At 48.3% G+C, this 17742-nt stretch overlaps 1 protein-coding gene across 1 annotated transcript in view; it reads right to left on the reverse strand.

Moving 5' to 3' along the window:
* The window catches only part of SLC12A8 (solute carrier family 12 member 8), a 47434-nt gene extending 38298 nt beyond the window's left edge, over nt 1-9136 (reverse strand). Inside the window, exons 1-4 of the mRNA XM_066323093.1 lie at nt 8896-9136; nt 7994-8140; nt 4968-5159; nt 2318-2549 (exon numbers count right to left, since the gene is read on the reverse strand). Of these exons, the coding sequence (XP_066179190.1) occupies nt 2318-2549; nt 4968-5159; nt 7994-8140; nt 8896-8964 (640 nt within the window). The 5' untranslated portion in view covers nt 8965-9136. The remainder of the gene's footprint in view (nt 1-2317; nt 2550-4967; nt 5160-7993; nt 8141-8895) is intronic.
* Nucleotides 9137-17742: the final 8606 nt, after the last annotated feature.

A 17742-nucleotide genomic window follows, 5' to 3' on the forward strand; every position in this document is an offset into this window, starting at 1 on the left:
CTGCTTGGCAGATGTGCAGCCCTTCGGTATGTGCACAGCGCTTGGAAATGTTAAGTGAGGGGAAAGGCTGCCGTGGCAGAAAAGGCAGGATGGCTGCCCAAGGCCCGTTTTACAGGGTCAGAGCCTGAGACCCAAGGCTGTGAACTGAAACCCCATAAACCTGCCATAAAACAAGGACACGGCCCAGACAAGCTGTCAGCTACAACCCAGCTCACAGCTCCAGCCCCAAACACACCTCTCCCTGCGCGCTGCCTTTGCATCTCAGCTCCTGCTGCAGCCACAGAACCAAACTGAACACAACTCCAGGCTCCTGAGGGCATTCCTCAGTGGATGCCCATCCCAAAGGGGTCTCAGATGCCGCCCTCGGTTCTGGGCTTTGATGCAGTGCACCCTGCCATTGTCATCAGCCGGCTGCGGAGGCTGGAGCGGCAGCACCACCTGCATGCCCCACCCGCAGGATCCTTGCAGGAGCGATGCTTTGCTGGTGGGTGCGATCCCCAGACACCAGCATCCATCCATCCATCCATCCATCCATGCCGCGCACCAAGCGGGCAGCGCGGCGTGAGGAGGCTCCTTGGAGCCCAGCGCTCACCCTCGGTGCTGACACACCACTCAGAGGCCTTCTGGGGAAATGCAGGGCTTTGGAGGATCCCCCCGGCCAGGCACTCTCACAGGGAAGCGTGTGTGGAAGCAGTGACCCCCACAGCTGTCCCCTGCCAGCTGTCCGGCCCGAGGGCAGCGCTGCTCCTGGCCTTTGGGGCTTGGATCCGGCCACCAGCAGCCCGATGTCCTTCCATCTCTGCAATCTCTCCCCTCTTTAGCCAGCCATGGCTGAACTGCGGCATCCGCAATGCTCTGCCACCTCATTTCCCTTCCTTTCTCTATTTTCTGTCAGAAGAAAATGACAGTGCTCGGCGGTGGAGGAAATCAAAGACAACTATGTTGGTCTCCACTTGGGCATGTTTTCTGCTGATATTTGTATTCCTTTACTTCTTGCCTCCTGGTCCTGTGCTCACTTTCCTATAATCAGGTCTCACCTCGACTAGTCATTTTTCTCTGCTGTTAGAAAGGTCTCCTATGAGCACAACAGAAATACAACACAAAAATACAACTGTCCCCCAGCCCCGTTTCCTCTAGACAACAACTTCCTGTGAAACGCAGCTGTTAGGAGCAGCTCACTTGCTTTCTCTGCAAAACACACCCCAGCAACACAACTGTCCTTGCTTCATTCTCATTTACAAGTACTGCTGAAACTTTCACAGGCTCTCATTTGAGGCATTTCCTACATGCTAAATATAAAGCGTAAATGCCTTTCCATAAGGCTCTGTCTGACAGGGGAGCAGCTGCTTCTGTCTCCATGCCACCATCCTCACACACCACAGCAGCAGCAGCACAAAATAAAACAGCAGCATGAATGACACTTGTGCCATCGGTGCTACGAGTACCCACATGACACCTCCTGTCACACAGCCCAGCAGCTGAATCACAGCTGACAATGAAAACTGAAGATCTTTCCTTAAAATCACTTTAGTAGGTCACTTGCAACCCCCCCCAAGGTGCTGCTGGACACAGAGGAAGCCAAGAAAAAGGTGACACCTTCTGTTTACTCAGCTAATTGCACTTCATTATCGCTGGAGTGGCTGAGCGTCCCGAGATGTGTTTCCCAGCACACAGACAGAAGAAAGAGAACAGGACTTGGTGTAAGCAGGGCTGCAGGTGGGAGACCCGAACCTCCCCCTTGCCTGAGCTGGAGCTGTCATTGCAGGCTGGGAAAATTAGCGGGAGAGCTCCCACTCGTGGGTCCTTCTGACCCCAGCAGTCACCTGCCCTCAGCCAGCTCCTTCCTGTGATCCCCGGCACAGCCCTGGGCAGCAGACCCAGCAGAGTGGACAGCACAGCACAGCCAGGCTCTAAGCGACCTCAGAGGGCTCCGGCAAGATCTCCATAGCTCAAATTCACAATCCTCCATTTTCCTGGGCACAGTGCTTAATGCCAAGTTAGGCAGCAGAAGGCTACAAAGAACACTGCAAACACAGATGCTCTCTGTTGTTAGAAAACCTCCAAGTGGAATATAATGAGAGCACAAAATGAGAGCTCAATCCCTGGGGTTAAATACTTAAATTAATAAGGCATCTTCAGTCATGCTCTGGAAACATTCCTTGCAAAATTATGGGTTGTCTCTAAAAGATCCATACCATCATATAAGCTCTGAACTTTATCACTGTTCAGGTGAGTATCACTTCACAAACACAGCTAAGGAGAAAATCCCAGGGAACTAAGGTCTGCTGACCTCAATGCAATGAACCCCCCGTTTTACCTGGATCAAGATGTGTAAAGGACCCAATGACAAAGTCCAGTGTTGAGACAGCCAGCAGGAAGAGCAGCAGGAGCTGGAGCCTGATGATCCACTTCACCCCAGCCAGATTGATTCCCAGCAGGCCGAGCAGGACAGCCAGGGAGATGCCACGCACTGCCCAGATGTTGCTGAGGCTCAGGACACCTGCAATGGACTCTGCAAAGCCAGTGATGTACATGGCACCTGCAACACACTGAGGGACACAGCTCTGTGAGTGCCCCGAGGGAGGAAAAGGGATCCCCATTCACAGCCCCCATGCTGGGCTGTGGGAGTCTCTGTTCAGACAGACAGACAACAGACAGACAGACATTTGCTGTCACAACCTTTAATGTTACTCTGGCCTGCAGGGACTGAACCCTATTGCTGTAAGACAGCACACTGCCAAGGCAGCAGAGCTACTGCCCAGGCAAACAGGGAAGGCTGGCTGTCAGGGCCAGCAGCCCAGATGTTCCACTGTAACATCTACCCTCTATTTACACTCCAAGAGAAACCACACTGGCTTCTCTGAGAGAAAAAAGAATGAGTCAACTTCTATGTTTCCTCCCTTCTTCTGTTTTTCTGGAGGAAAGGGTCCCAGCTCAACACCTGCCTGAAGAACAGCAGTTTGTTTTCCCCTTCACTGCCCCCTGGGGTTTTTTTTTAACTCGGTGTTTAGTTTGGATGCAAACACTGACTTTTCACCAGCTCCCCATCTCGCTGCTGGAATGGAGCCTGCACTTTGGAGGAGAGCACATTGTGTGAGCCATGCCTCCCTGAGCTCCCAGGAAAGCTGCCTGTTTGCCTTGCACCAGGACAGGACACACACTTTGCCCCGGGTGGCCAAGAGCCTGCAGGACACGACATCTGCAGCACAGGCTCAGGCCTCAAACACCACTGCAGGACAACAACCCAAAATATCAGGGAGTTTCCCTCCAGAAATTCCCACTAGCTGACAATTCAGCAATGTTTTCCAGAGAATGGCATTCCTGGAAAACCAGGGCAGGGCTACATTTGGTATGGCTGGGTCCTGCAACCCCACCATCCCTGTCCATGATGATGTGCAGATGAGGGATGTGCAGCTCCCACACGACTGGAAGGGAGAAAACCCCCACCCAAGACAGCAAAAGCAGAACCCTCATTCACTGCAGATCCCCCACCTGGGACAGACCCAGCACTGCTTCACTGAGGATGTTCAGGACAACCTGGCTCATACCCGGGAGCTGCAGCATCTGAGTGGTTTTCAGCAAGGTCGATGGCATTCAGATGTTCGGACTCAGACACCTGCAACCTGGAGATCCTGGAGGATACACTTCCATCACAGGCAGACCCCTCGATGAGGGGAACTACACCCTGAGAGTCTTTCTCTGCAGCATGTGGCCAGTCATTCCCCATTTGCCCCAGTCAGAGCAGAGAATAGGGAGTACCCCATTTCTGGCAGCAGTTGCCTTATGACAGAAGTTACAGCGCTCCCTGAGCATCCTGTAGCAGAGGATCAGCCTGCAGCTGGTGCAGGGCACGTTGGGCAGAAAGCACAGTGAGAAAGGAAAGGCATCAGCAGCTTTTGGGAGCAGCAAAAGCAATTTTAAGTGAGTTGCCAGCTCCCAGCCCGCAGCCCCTGTGCACACAGGATGCCAAGCCAGGGGCCAGGGCTGCTGCAGCCCAGCTTTTACGACCCTCAGGACAGGCTGCAACCTGATTGCTTTCACAGATGGGGTCCTCTCGGAAAGCAAGAGTGGAAAATATGACAGGAAGGATTCTCATGTGTGGCCCCTTTCCATATCTTGGCTTGTAACTGGGCTCAGTTCGTATTTTATGGACACTTGCTTTTAATCTGGAGTGAAAGGAGAAGAGGGGATTATTTTTGGTTTGGGGGCTGTTAAGGGTTTTTGGAGATTGCTATAAGCCAGTCAGTTAAAAACAAGCCTCCATAAAAATGCTTCTCTGCTCACCACATTTTATACTGTTCATAATATCTTTATGGGGGGAGAGGGTTAAGTTACTGCAGGTTTAAGTGATTATTTTCCATTCTTTTTGTATACCACTTGTGTATTTTTGTGCTTCACCACCACAACAGCTCCTTGGGATCTTTCAGAAAATCCAGAACTGTGACTTTTGGCTCACAAGAAGTCAATTAGCTGTGGCCCTCACCCCTGCCCAGCTCTCCTCCCACACCAGCTCCACTCCTGTTGGCTCCCACAGAGAAGCAGCCAAGCCTTGCCTGACCCCTAAGGGCATGTGGAGCACGCCAAGGCCAACCTGCCAGTCCACAGCCATTTCACTGAGCTTTGCTTGACCACCCTGCCCTCTCCTGCTTCGTTTAATTTCAGTCTCCCGCCAGCAAGGGCATGTCCTGGCAAAGAGGGTAATTTGGGATGGGAGGACATGACCTGCATGGCTTGTCCAGACCCTCAGCTCCTCCTCCAGGTGACTGTGCCAGGCAGCACACTGCCATGCACAGGCTTGCTCCTGGGGAGCAGCGTGGGGCTGATGCTCCTTGTGGTGCTCTCCCATGTCGCCCAGCACAGTGCAACATTACCCAGATTTTACCTGAAGCACTAACTTTCTGCAGCACAAGATAAATATCTGCATTGCAAAGTTTCCAAATTTTCTTAGAATAACTTTTTAAAATTACCTGGCCAAAAATGTAAAGGAGGCCAATGGTGCCCCCTACTTGACCTCCAAGGACAGTAGAAATCATGGAGTAGACGCCTCCATTTCCAATGCTGCACTTCTCACACACCCCAATTCCAGACAAGACTGTCACCAGGGCAACCAGAATGACAAAGGACACCAGAAACATGCCCATTACAATGCCAGTGTTTCCCTGGAATGAAAAAAAATAATCAAATAAAGATTAATGCACACCAATCTGCTGGGACAGAATAAGAACCTACCCACTTTTAGTCACTAGTGATCTATGAATCTGGAGTCATTGCAGATTAAAAGAAACACACACAGACACCCCTACTTGTCTAATTAGTGTAATTGATTGCCGAATTTACAGCCTTTACTAGCATCCCTTTGATGAGAACCTGTCTTGTCCTTGAGCCTGGGGCTGAACAGACCTTTGCAAGAGCAGGTTCTGCTCTGTCAATGGGACTTCCATGAATCACTGATTTTGTCCTCTGGTTTAAAAGGAATGAGGTCAAACAATGATTCAGCCACCTTAGGATCCCTGCCTGTCTGCATGGTTTAAAATGACATGCTTTAAAAAAATCAAACAAACAAACAAAAAAATCCACACACTTTCATAAAAAAAGTCGTTTCAAAATTGAACCCTTGGGATTTGCAACGACTGATTTATTAACAGCATCATCTTGCATTTTAATTTTTCAGAGCATTTACCTCTGAAAGCTCTGATCCTTCCAAACAATGAGATCCCAAAGAACAAAACCCCAAAGGCAACGCGGCGTGGAAGACAAATAACACTCCCATAAAGCAGCATGTGCCAGCCCTGCTCTGAGGGGTGCACACAGAGTGGCAGGTGGCTCTGGCCCTGCCTGGGCTCAGGGGATTTTTCTGCACAGGATTCAGCCCCATGGCAAAAACCACAACCATTCCTGCCCGGGGCAGAGGGAGAGCCCCAGGAGGAGCTGCTGCACCCACCACAGCCTCACTGTGGGGCAAAGAGAAAAGGGCTCTGAACAAACACAGCTGCAGGTCCCCCTTGGCAGCTTTATGGACCAGCACAATCTCTTTTTTGGGGTTCAGTTTGCCATTCAAGGTCGGGTTTTCAGAAAGAGAAGGTGCTTAGTACCTCCAAAAGAATTTAAGAACTCTTCTGAGCTCAGGACCTTCCCACTCTCTTGCACATGGCTGTAATTTATTTTCCAGGGTCAAGAGCTTTCCTCTGTGCTCCAGCCCACCTTCCCCTGCTGACAAATCACTCAGTCCAGTGCATAGCAATCAGAAGTCTCCTCCAGTGCCCAGTGTTTTGTTAACATCTGGCTTCCCTTCCTTTTACTTATATACCAGGCCATGTCTACATCTCCTTTTCCAACCTTGCTCCAGCAGTGCTCATCTCTGAGGCCACGCTAGCTGTGATGGGGTTTTTATCACCAGCACTAAGAGGCTGCTTCCCTGCTCTGGGGTTGGTTGAAATCCCAGATATATTTTTTTTCCCTTTTCTCTTTTTTTGTGAAAAAAAGAGAAACATATCCAGGATATTGCTATCATCATAAAATCCTATTTTGGTTCAGCATCCTGCTGCCTTTGACAGGGGTGTTATCTGGTCAGTGGGGAACAGAGCCAAGGCTTGCTATAAACACAGCTGTGGTTGGGTCAGCACCACAGCCCACCCCAACCCCATACTTCTTTTTAAAAGGACAATTGTTCTTTTTCTTCAGCTGATTACCCCCAGGTTAAATGGTTAATAAACATTATATGCTTCAGTTAAAAAAAAAAAAAAATGCAATATTCACTTTGCCTTGAGCTTTCCCAGAAAGGTGGTACCAGGCTATGGCAACAGTTAATGGGCAATCCAATAGTTCCTACAGAAGAAAGGGTTAACACTAAGACTGAGAGGGAATGCTGGACTCCCAGCAACAATAGCAAGCAGAGAAAGTGGGAAGAAAAAGCCCCCATTAAACACTGATGCTTATTTATGCATGCATGCTGGAAGGGGTTAGTGCAGCAGCAATCCCTGTTGAACATTTCAGCAAGATTAGGTCCCCTGAAACTGCAAAGCTTCACCAGCCCCAGCTCCAGCTCTGAAAATTTATAGCAAGAGCCTGACTCTGGGAATAGCTCGATGTATGACTGTCCTTTGCCAGGGGAGCTCTCTGCCAACCCTGACTTCTCCTCCCTTCCCTTTCATGCTAGCTTCCAGCTGGTTCACTTTTTCTTTTATTTACTCACTTTATTTATATTTATGTTTGCTCCAGAAGTAACTTGCTTTCAAAGGAGATGTGGAGGAAATAAAATCAGAAGGAAAAGGAAGCTAAAAAAATCCTCCCAACTTCTCCACCATGACAACTAGAGCTCCCCTCAACACCTCCAGCAAAGCAATTTTCAGCACAGAGTGCAAATGTCTTCCTGCTCCTTTTGGAAGGCGTCCACCATGCCTGTGACAAGAGCTCTGCCTGAAGCTCAAATCCCATCTCTGGGGAAGCTTTCCTTCTTCTGAGGGGGAATTTTGAGGCATAACACAATGTTTTTGCATCAGGAGGAGATGGTATTCCAGGCTCTGGCCCTCAGTGACATACTATTAAGGATCCAGCAGTGGAAGATCTTTTGATAGCAATGACAATTTCACCTGACTGAGGATTCCCCATTCAAACAATCAGGGTCTCCAACACTGACACGTTTGGAAGAGATCTCCTTCAGTGGTGTTGGGAAGATGGCTGTAACTACTTTACCCGAAAAGTGCTCATTTCTCCTCAACGATACAATGCAAGGGTGTCCCTGTTCATTGTCAAGGTTGGTTGTGCTTTCCTCTCTCTTTCTTAAAGCTGAGATAGGAAACCACTCACAAAGACCACTTCAGTTGCACACTTTAGTGGAACTTTTTGAAAAGCTACCAAACACCAGAGAGCACGGGCAACAACTATAATGAAGAGCATAGAATCCAAAACACTTGGGTGGTGATGGAGATACCAGGTAAGGAGGGGCAGAGAAAAATTTCTATTCAAACATTCAACCAAGTCAGCACTCACTCACCACAAGCCATCCTGTCCTCAGGAAAAGAACCACTCCAAAGATGTTGATCATGCAGGAGGTGAAGACCCCATCCCACGTTCCAAAAAGCACTGGCTCCCATACAAACAGCTGGATCTTCCACCAGGGCTTGGTCTGTGTTTGAGATACCTAGAGAAAAGCAAAGCCTGTGGTTTACCTCTCATGTTTTATGGGCAGGCTGCACAAGTGGTGCCACAGCCAGCCAGCAACAGGAGGAGGGGCACCAACAGCTGCTAAGACACTCCTTTCCTGCAAGCTGTCCCTAAGATGTTGGGATTCCTGGGCCCTGAAAGAGTGCTCCCTAAAATACCCTGGTTATATTCTTGTAGGATAAGCAGCAAAGGAACCCTACTGAGCCTCAGTGAATTTACCCTAATTTATGAACCAAAAACACCATTCAGGGTCCTTCACAGAGCCTGCAGCTACACACTGATTCTCCTCCTGTCCCTACCAAGCACTCCACCAAGGCAAGCAGGGTCCTCAGGGCATGGGAGAAGTCCCTTAGATGATATGACAAACCAGGCTGGACCAGCTTGGACCAGCAGAGTAGGTAAAGATGGTCTTCCCATCACAGTCATATCTGATCAGGACCCTTTCCTTCTTGAGGAGACACAGGACTCTGGGACTTGGTGCGTGGTGATTTTCCAGAGTTGCTGGAACTGAGATCTGAAACTCCAGGGAAACTGCCATTTTCCTATGGTAATTGCTTCCTCTTGCCCTCTGGAAATCAAGTCTCCTCTTTCCCTTCCTAAGCGATACACTTCAGATTTACACAGCAAAACAGTTTTGTTACTTCAGTCCTGTTCCCTTGCTACAGAGGTGACCAGGAGTGCAGAGGCCACGGAGATACAAATTCTGGGAGAGGAAATGGCTCTCTGACATACCTGCTGTGCTTCCTCATGGAAGAGCTCTTGGACGTATCCCTCAGCTCGGGCACCATTCCGGCTGAGCATCGTCTCCTCTGTGTCACCTCCACCTGCCCAAGGCACAGCTCTAACACAGCCACAGGCAAAGCTGCTCTGGGTGGGAGGTCAGCTCAGTCAAACTCCTGCAGTGCTGGCTCCTCCGTTGTAGAAGATTCATGGTTTTATTCCAGCTTTGCTGTGAAAGCAGGAAAGATGAAAGACACAACTGCTGCTTTCTCAGCCTGCCAAAGCACAGGGCCATTGTCCACACAGTCAATAGCAGCTTGTAGCAGATGCTGGACCGGAGTGACACCACAGCAGCAGAGAGCAATGCTCCCCCAGCACCCTCCCAAGCCCTGCTCCCAGCACAGGCTCCACCACCAGCTACACATTTAACAGCCCTTGGTAGCCTTTTCCAAATCTAACCCCAGCATCCTGTAGCACTGGCTCCACAGTCTTATCTGCAAAATGCATTTCCTCTCGTTGGTTTTAAATCTGGTGCCTGGTAATGTCATTGCATGTTCCTGTGCTCCAGTGACACAGGACACATGGATTATTCACTTCCCAGCACCACTCATCACTTCACAGCCTTCATCATTTCTCCTTTATCTGGACCTTTTGCAGACCAAGGTCCTGCCAGCATATTCAGTTACCCACAGTCTCCACACCAGGTGTCAAGAGAGACTTTTTGGCTATTCCTCAGTACAGTACACCATGCCTAGGTAAGACAAAGAGGGCTGCAGCCAGAGGGGAGCAAGGCTTGTTCCACAAATGTGGAGAGGGCAGTTTGTCTGGATCATTGGCTCTCGTGGGGCTGGTAATTTGCTGGCCAGCTGAGCCCACATGCTTACAAGAACCTATCGTGATCACACAAGGCTTGTACCAACGGCTGGACACCTTACCTGAGACCAGAGCCCAAATTAATCACAGCCACAAGGCAGGAGTCCAACAGAAATGTGCTTTGCTTATTGCACAGGGACAGAGACATACAGAGTCTACTTCATGTCACGCAGGATCCCTGCACCAGAAATGCCTTTCACCATCCTGCCCTTATTACTCTGAAATACCCAATATGTTAAATAACCAAAACAGATGCTGCTCCACCACAGTGTTTCAGTTGCAGAAGGTCTCCTGCAGCTGGGGTACAATGGCCAGCATGGGAGGTTTTACTTCACCCTGCCCACATGGCCAGTTAAGCAGCACCAAAGCCATAAGAGGTCACTGATGCCCTGCTGCTGCCTCCACATTTCTTGAAGCAAATAACCCTTTCACAATATCACAAATGGTTGCTGTTACAGGGAGATTGGGGCTTCAAGCAGGGCAAAAGCAGCAGGAGCACATGAACTCTAAAGAAACAAAGATCATGGGGTTTTTTTTCAAATAGCCACAGTAATAAAAAATGGAAGAAAATACCCAACGTGAAACAAGATTCGAACTGAATAGCCACATTCTCCTAAGAATCACCACAGCAGTCCTTCCTCAGCAGAGGCTTCACTCAGTAAAGCATTCACTGAGGTCATCCAAACTCCAGTCTGACACAGCAGCCCCATCTAGATGTGTAGAAACAGGAAGGCTGCAGCCCTGTGGCCTCCTGCTCTCCTAAACCTCTCCACGAGGGAGTCAGAAGGAGATGGCTCCAACCCCGTACAGTAGCTCGGGGCTGTAGTGACTTGCTCAGCGTATTTGGTGTGTAACATTACATGGATAGGTGTGATGCACCCATGTTACCCATCTGAAACTTGCAAAATGCAGAAAGAAGGGCTGCACACATGGATTTTAGACCCAAAGCACACCTAGCAAGAACTGTTACCTGCCTAGACATTTAAATCCTCTTATTTCCTTCCTTTCTCTCTGCTATAAACCCCTTCTCCTGCCCTGTGCTCCAGAGCCTTTTCTTCTCAGCTACTGCTCACCTTGGCGTAAGATCTTCCTCCTCCACCATGCCAGGAAATTGCCTCTGCACTACTGTTCCTCTGTGACATTTCCAACTGCCTAAAAATCTTATTACCCAGTTCTGCAGTTATTTACATCCCACCACACCTCAGGGGTCCATTGGCCCCTACGAGGGAGCCAAAGCAAACACAGGAGGGGGTGTAAAGCACAGAGGTGGGAGCTGAACAAATGCACACACGGCCACATCCCAATCCATGAACATGTAACTATTTCTGCCATTTAGGGTCTGTGAGTGGAAAGTCCTTGGGGCAGGTGCCCTCCTCCTGCCCCATGCAGCACTTTATCAGCACAGGAATATTTTTGGGTGCTATTTTGTATCCAGGTCACCAACCCTGCCAAAGCTTTTTCTGCTAAACACACCAGCAGGACAAATAAACTAAACAGACACAATTTCCCTCGAACATAAGTGAACCTCTAACTTGAAAGTTAATTGCTGTTATTATTCCTGAAGTTTCTGCCAAATACACTAACCAGTCTATAAATAAAAGAAGAACGTCTGGTTTAATCTTTCCATACCATTTAGCACTCAAGAGAGCAGAAGAGCATTAGCAAACCTCGTAGAAACATTACAAAGGCTCATCTCCTTTTCCTGCAACACTTCTACATTTAATCACAAAACCAGATTCCTACAGATTACATTTCTGTGCCCTGCATATCCTTTCAAAGCACTATTTTATTAATCATCACATTGAAGCTGCTTTTGAGCTAAGTGTCGCTGCTCTGAGCTACTCAGCAGCTGGCTGGTTTAGACGAGGAAAGGTTCACGCCTTCCCAAGCACGGCTGCGTGTGGTCCCACGACCTCCGAAGCCTCGGTCCTCGCCCAGAGGAGGTGCTCCTAAAGCCTCTCCTCCCGAGGGACACAGCAGCCAACAGCATTTTAAAGTTTTAATAAATCCCTTCAACTCTTCTCCGGGTCAAGTTCTTAAAGACACCTAATTTAGGAGTCTTTTAGGAAAGCGGAATTAAAGGGTAATGGAGCAGCCAGCAGCGCAACAAAGGTAACGCCACACAGCAGCGCTTGGCTCTTCCCGGTTACTCATTTACTGCGCCAGCCGGGACAATTACCGAGCTCGTTTTGTTTTCACATATCTCCGCAGAGCAACGAAGGCTGCGGAACTCCAGACGTGGGAAACGAGTCCGGGCTCTCCCCAGCAACTTCAGTTTCCCGGAGTGGCCGGAGAGCTTGGTTTTGGCAGAGGCACGGCTTTGCCGACACCTTCGTGCCGCGGGCTGCGGCCGCCGCCCCACCGGGCTGCCCACCCTGCCCGGGCAGCGCTCCGACCCACCCGCTCCCTCTGCCCTCTGATTGCCTTTTCCTTTTAAAAATTCTTTTTTTTTCTCCATTTCCCCCTCTTTTCTCTTATTTATTTCCCCTTTTTGTTTCCCTGCTTTTGTTCTTTTTTCTCTTCTGTTTATTTTTTTTTCTGCTTTTACCTTTTCTTTCTAACTTCCTCCTCACGCCCTTTTTTTATTAGCTTTTTTCTTCTTTCTTTTTGAGGGGAGAGGCTCTTTTCCACCTTTTTTTTTTTTTTTTTTTTTTTGCACCCCCCCACCACGCTTTTCATTTTTTAACTTCCCTCCCTCCCGTTTACCTCCTTCCCTCCTTCCTCCCCGACAGAGCCGGCGCAGCGCCGGAGGGAGCAGCGAGCAAAGCCCCGCGCCACCTGCGCTGTCCCCGGGCGGTCCCCGCGGCTCAGGCCGGTCCCTGTCCCTGCTCGGGGGTGTCCCCGCGATGCCGACCCCACTCACCTGGCCGCTCCCGGGCCCTCCCTCCCTCCTTCCAGCCGGCTCCCGCGGCGCCGCCTCCCGCCGGGGCGGCCCCGGGCGCTGCCACGTCTGCCCGGGCACCGCGCCCGCAGCGGCACAGCATCTGCCCGGCTCCGGCCGCTCCCACCCGTGCCCGGGACGCGGCGGATCCCGGAGCGCCGAGACCCCGCCGCGCCCAGCGTGGGAAACAGAAATCATTAGGGGATGGGAGCAGACCGCCGCTCAATCGGCGGTTCTCAGGAGTCTGACAAAATAAGTGAATAAATAAGCGAATTCACGGCTGCTCGAGGAAATGCTGGTCACAGGGAAATAGGGTTCTGATTCCGGCACAACAGCGATGCTTCAATAGGAACTCCATCCAGTCGAACTTCCCAGTCCTGGGCTGTCAAGAAATCCTGTGACTCTGCACAGGCAAAGCTCTACCTCAGTTAAAGGCAGGAATTTTGGATAGCCTCAATATAAAGAGGGTCAAATCTAGAGCCAGCCACCCTTCCTTAGAGCTGGTATAGTACACTTCGATTTAATTTACTTCCAAAATGAGATAGAAGTATTTTAATTTTCAATAAGGTTTCAGACAAGACATGCATGTAATCCAGTGAACCTGTTTTGATTTTCCCACAGAGCCAAAGTATGAACATACCTTTACTCTTGAATAAAAACACCCAATTTCTGCGATTGGCAGAAAAGGAAAGCAAGAGCTCAGGGAAGACAGACGACTTCTCAAAGGAGGATGAAGCCTGAGGAAATCACAGAATGTCTGGGGTTCTGATGCCAACCGCCCTGCACTGGGCAGACACCTTTCACTAAGTCGCTAAGAGCCGTGTCCAGCCTGGCCTTGAACACTTCCAAGGATGGGGCATCCACACGGCTTCTCCAGGCAACCTGTTCCAGCCCTCACCACCCTCACAGCAAAGAATTTCATCCCAGTATCTAATCTAAACCTCCTCTCTTTCTGTTTGAAGTCGTTCCCCCTTTGTCCTGTCACTACATGCCCTTGTAGTGTTTCTTTTAAGCTCCCTTCAGGTGCTGGAAGGCTGCAATTAGGTCACCCCTAAGCATCTTTTCCAAGCTGAACAATCCCAATTCTACGGATAGCTCCCCAGGATATGCCATTCCAGGAATATTTCAGAAGCTCTCCTCCACTCCCTTCTTTTTTACCCTCTACAACTACCAGGGAACAGGTTCAGCCAGATTCTCCTATCAAGAGGGCCAGTGAAAAATCTGAAATAAGTGTCTTGAACTTGTTGCAGCGTTGATGAAGGGTCACTAATTCCCTGAGGACCAAGCCCTGCAGCCTGCCTGCAGGCACTTCTGTGCCTGCCCCACACAGATGTGCACACCTGGCAAGTGCTAAAGAAGTTTCTTGGGCCAGCTGCTACTGCCACTTGCCACTGCTGAGCACTCCTTTGGGAAATTCTGCCTCTGCACTGGAAAGAACCACAGGGAAAACAAGTAAAAGGTGGATTCTTCAAGGACTGTAGCTGGCACATTAAAATCACCAAGCGCTGCTAAGAAGCACTTTCAGGAAGGTTCAGTGTTGATCTGTCTGTTCCTATTTTAGTCATGGCAATTTTCAACATTCTCCTGCTTCTGAAGAGAATCCTTCCAAGAGCAGGAGCCCTCCTTCAGCAGGGTTGTGTGCATTTTGGAACCAGTGTCTTTATGTAAGTCTTACTCCACACCACTTTTGGGCCTTCCAAGAAAACGATCACAATTTGAGAAAGTTTTCTGAAAGCCCTAGTTAAAATTCTCTCTTTATGCTGAGTACCTTAGCTTCTACAGGGAATAAAAGGGGAGAAAAATGAAACTAAGAGTTCAAATAGTTTTCTCAAAGTCCAAATCTTGAGCGCTTTCAGGGCTAGCAAAGGACACTGTGAATTCCACAGACCAGCTGGAATCCTCTCCCTCAAGTTACATAGGTCCTGGGGACTGCAGATGGAACCATCCAAAGCCTGGCAGACCCACACATTGGACATCCTGAACTGTGATTTGAGAAGACTTTTGATGGTCCACGTGGTGTCACTCACTGGAAATTGCTCCAGGGAATGGAGTCTGGAAATGGATTTAAGGGAGTGAAGAGGGTGACAAAAGGTTGCATGGGACAGAATGGTTATGGGAACAAAAGGGGTGTCAAAGATATAAACATGGCCTCTAGAAACAGGGAAAGCAGCAGCAGCACAGAGGCTGGTCAGCAAGAGAAGATGAGAATTTGAAACTTCCACAAGGCTGAGCCATCCAGTGGAATGTGGAATGGATTGATTCTTAATAGGATGGATACTGTCACCTACCACATCATCATCTTCTTCAGCTGCCACAAATACACATCTTACAATACAGCAATGTGCAATTTCCATGTACACACACAGCCCAAACTGAACAAACTACCCAGTTTAGCTAATCACATCACTTAATGACTTATAAACCCTATCTTGACCATAAAATTGTGGGCTGTGACATGTAGAGTATGTTCTCAGACTAAATGAAGAGACAATCTTTTCCAAGTTCACTCACAGCTGCAAACTGTAAAATACTTTGCCTTTAAAATGGATTTTTACCTGGTGTTGTTCAGTGTGTGTAATAGCAGTTATCAACATCAAGCCTGAGCATCACTACAAACAACATTCTTGTTTCAATTCCTTAAAATGGATTTTCAGGCAACAACTCTGTGAGAGCCAATATTGCCAAAGTGCATTTCCACACCCGCTGTGGGGACTCACGCTGTCCTTACAGCTCATTTTCAAGTGGCTGCAACATCCATCACTCTAGCTACGTGTTTGACTAGGAGATTTATCAATCATCCTGTTCAGTTCCTCTAAGGGAACAGATGTAGTCCTAAAGAAAAGCCCCCTTTCAGTGTCCTGGTTTGCAGAAAAAGATCACTTGGTCCCACTGCACTTGCTTATGTCTTTCTGAACTGTATCTTCCTTACACTGTTCTGTCTATATTAGCTTTTAAACAAAGATATTTCAGGAACTGGCAAGAGAAATGGAAGAAAATGCAGAACCTGAGAGAAAACAAACAACTCATCCTTTCAGCTTCTGATGCCATCCTCTGTTTAGTTCTTGCATGGTCGAGATTACCTCACAATTATCCTGAACATTCCCAGCACTCACAGTCGTTGCTTTATTCTCTCTCATGACTCAGGTTTATCCTGTGACAAGACTGATAAAGGATGTGCTGCTCCAAAAGAGCTTTCAGAGTATAATACTTACACATTTTATATTTTCAGAGTATAATACATACAGTCATTATTATTATTACAAGAGAGAATTATTTTTCTATAATTTACACAGCTAAAAGAATGGATTCTTTTGGTTTCATTTGGGCCAGGCTAGTGCTTTTGATCTAACAAAAGCTGTTACTTCTGCCTCTGTGAAATGTCACTAATGACTGATGACGACAAAACCAAAGTTTTTATGTGAATAAAAGTGAAAATTAATACGTTCAGTGGTAATACTTGTATTTCCATAGCTGCTGAGAAGGTATCACCTCTAAATGAGGCCTACTATGTACAAGCTACTGTCAAGGCACTGATGTATCTAAAAAGGTGCCAGCACAAAGCCTGGTCTGGACCAGGCACCACACTTCTAGCCCAGAGGCCTGGAAGACACAGCCACTGGCCCAACGAAATCAACCAACAGCGATCACACAGCAATGTGTTTGGCTGTCCCGTGGAAGAGCAGCAGAGCTGCCCAGGGAGATGGACTCCGAGCAGAAAAAACAACAAAAGTGACTTGTACACCCAGCAAACATCCAGAAGTGAGTTTAAATAACAGAGGTAGGAAGAACTGGATTCTGTGATTCCTGCATGATGTGCACGGCTGCTGACACAGGTAAAAGTGACGTAGGCTGGCTGGACTGCAAAACACTCACACGCACATTTTAAAATGGAACCTCACCAAATCATCCTATTTAATCTCTGCCAGTGACTTGTACACGTATGCATTCGAAGCAGATGGTGCAGCAGGGATGTCAGGAACCCGAAGACCAGCCCTGGTGTGAGAGAGGAAGAGCACTGCAGAGGAGGTAACTTACCTGAGCAACCAGGGCAGGGCTGTTGGCTTCAAAAAGACAGCACAGATGGGCTCCTTTTTAAACCCCTGTTCCAGTGAAGAGCTCTCTTCATTAAAGTTCATGTCTTGACAACTAAAGCAGACAAAAAAGCAAATAATATTCTGTGGAAGACTATCTTCTGTTATTTGTCAAGTGCAGTTCAAAAGAAAACCAACAAACAGGATTCTTTTTGAGACGACCCCCCTAAGACAACACACCTCTAGATCTCTGAACTTTTATAAACTGCTCTCTATCCTGAAGCCACAAAGTAAGTTTACCCTGTGCACTGCAAGAAAAATATTAATTGAAAAGAGATATTTTAATGCCTCTAAATAAACAAATAACCATTCACTTAGACTGAAAACTGCTTCCTCCTCCTAGCAAAAATTAAAAGCAAGCAATTCAAATGGACTATTTTTCTCAAGTACACAAAGTATAGGTTCGGATAATTCTTTTCAATATCAAAATGCTGAAAAGCATCTCTTTGGTATCACTTTACTCTTTGGCAGTATTAATCAGAAAAGTCAATAAGCAGATGTGATCACTTTTGACTTCTTATTTCCACCACATATTTAAAACAAATGAAAATCAGTATAACTAATGTAAATTAACATAAAGACAAGCAAGGTGGCTGAGTACACAGGCACTATGTCATCAGGCACGTTGCAGTCAGAGTGCACCCACAACTTAAAACTATCAAACATGAAACCATTAAAAGCAGTTGTTGTGCTGACTGGATGCTAACGTACCACGTGAGGTTTATAAGGTAGTTTTAAAAAGGCAATACCGTAACTCGCACACTGCAGTAAGACTGAAACCAAGTCCTATCCAGTGCTGGAGCTGTGTTCACACCCTGCTCCAGGGGTACACAAAGGCACTCAGAGGGACTGAGCAGGGGCATTTCCTACGGCCACTTTCAGTCAGTGCTGGTGCAATCCGTGACCACCCTGGGCTGAGCGTGGCCACCACTGCCAGGGCTGCTGTCCCTGGGTGAGACACGAGAGCAAACCTGAGTGCCACATCTGCCACGGCCAAATCCAGCCTGCTGAGCC

The sequence above is a fragment of the Sylvia atricapilla genome, chromosome 7 (genome assembly GCF_009819655.1).
Source record: "Sylvia atricapilla isolate bSylAtr1 chromosome 7, bSylAtr1.pri, whole genome shotgun sequence".
Taxonomy (NCBI): Eukaryota; Metazoa; Chordata; class Aves; order Passeriformes; family Sylviidae; genus Sylvia; species Sylvia atricapilla.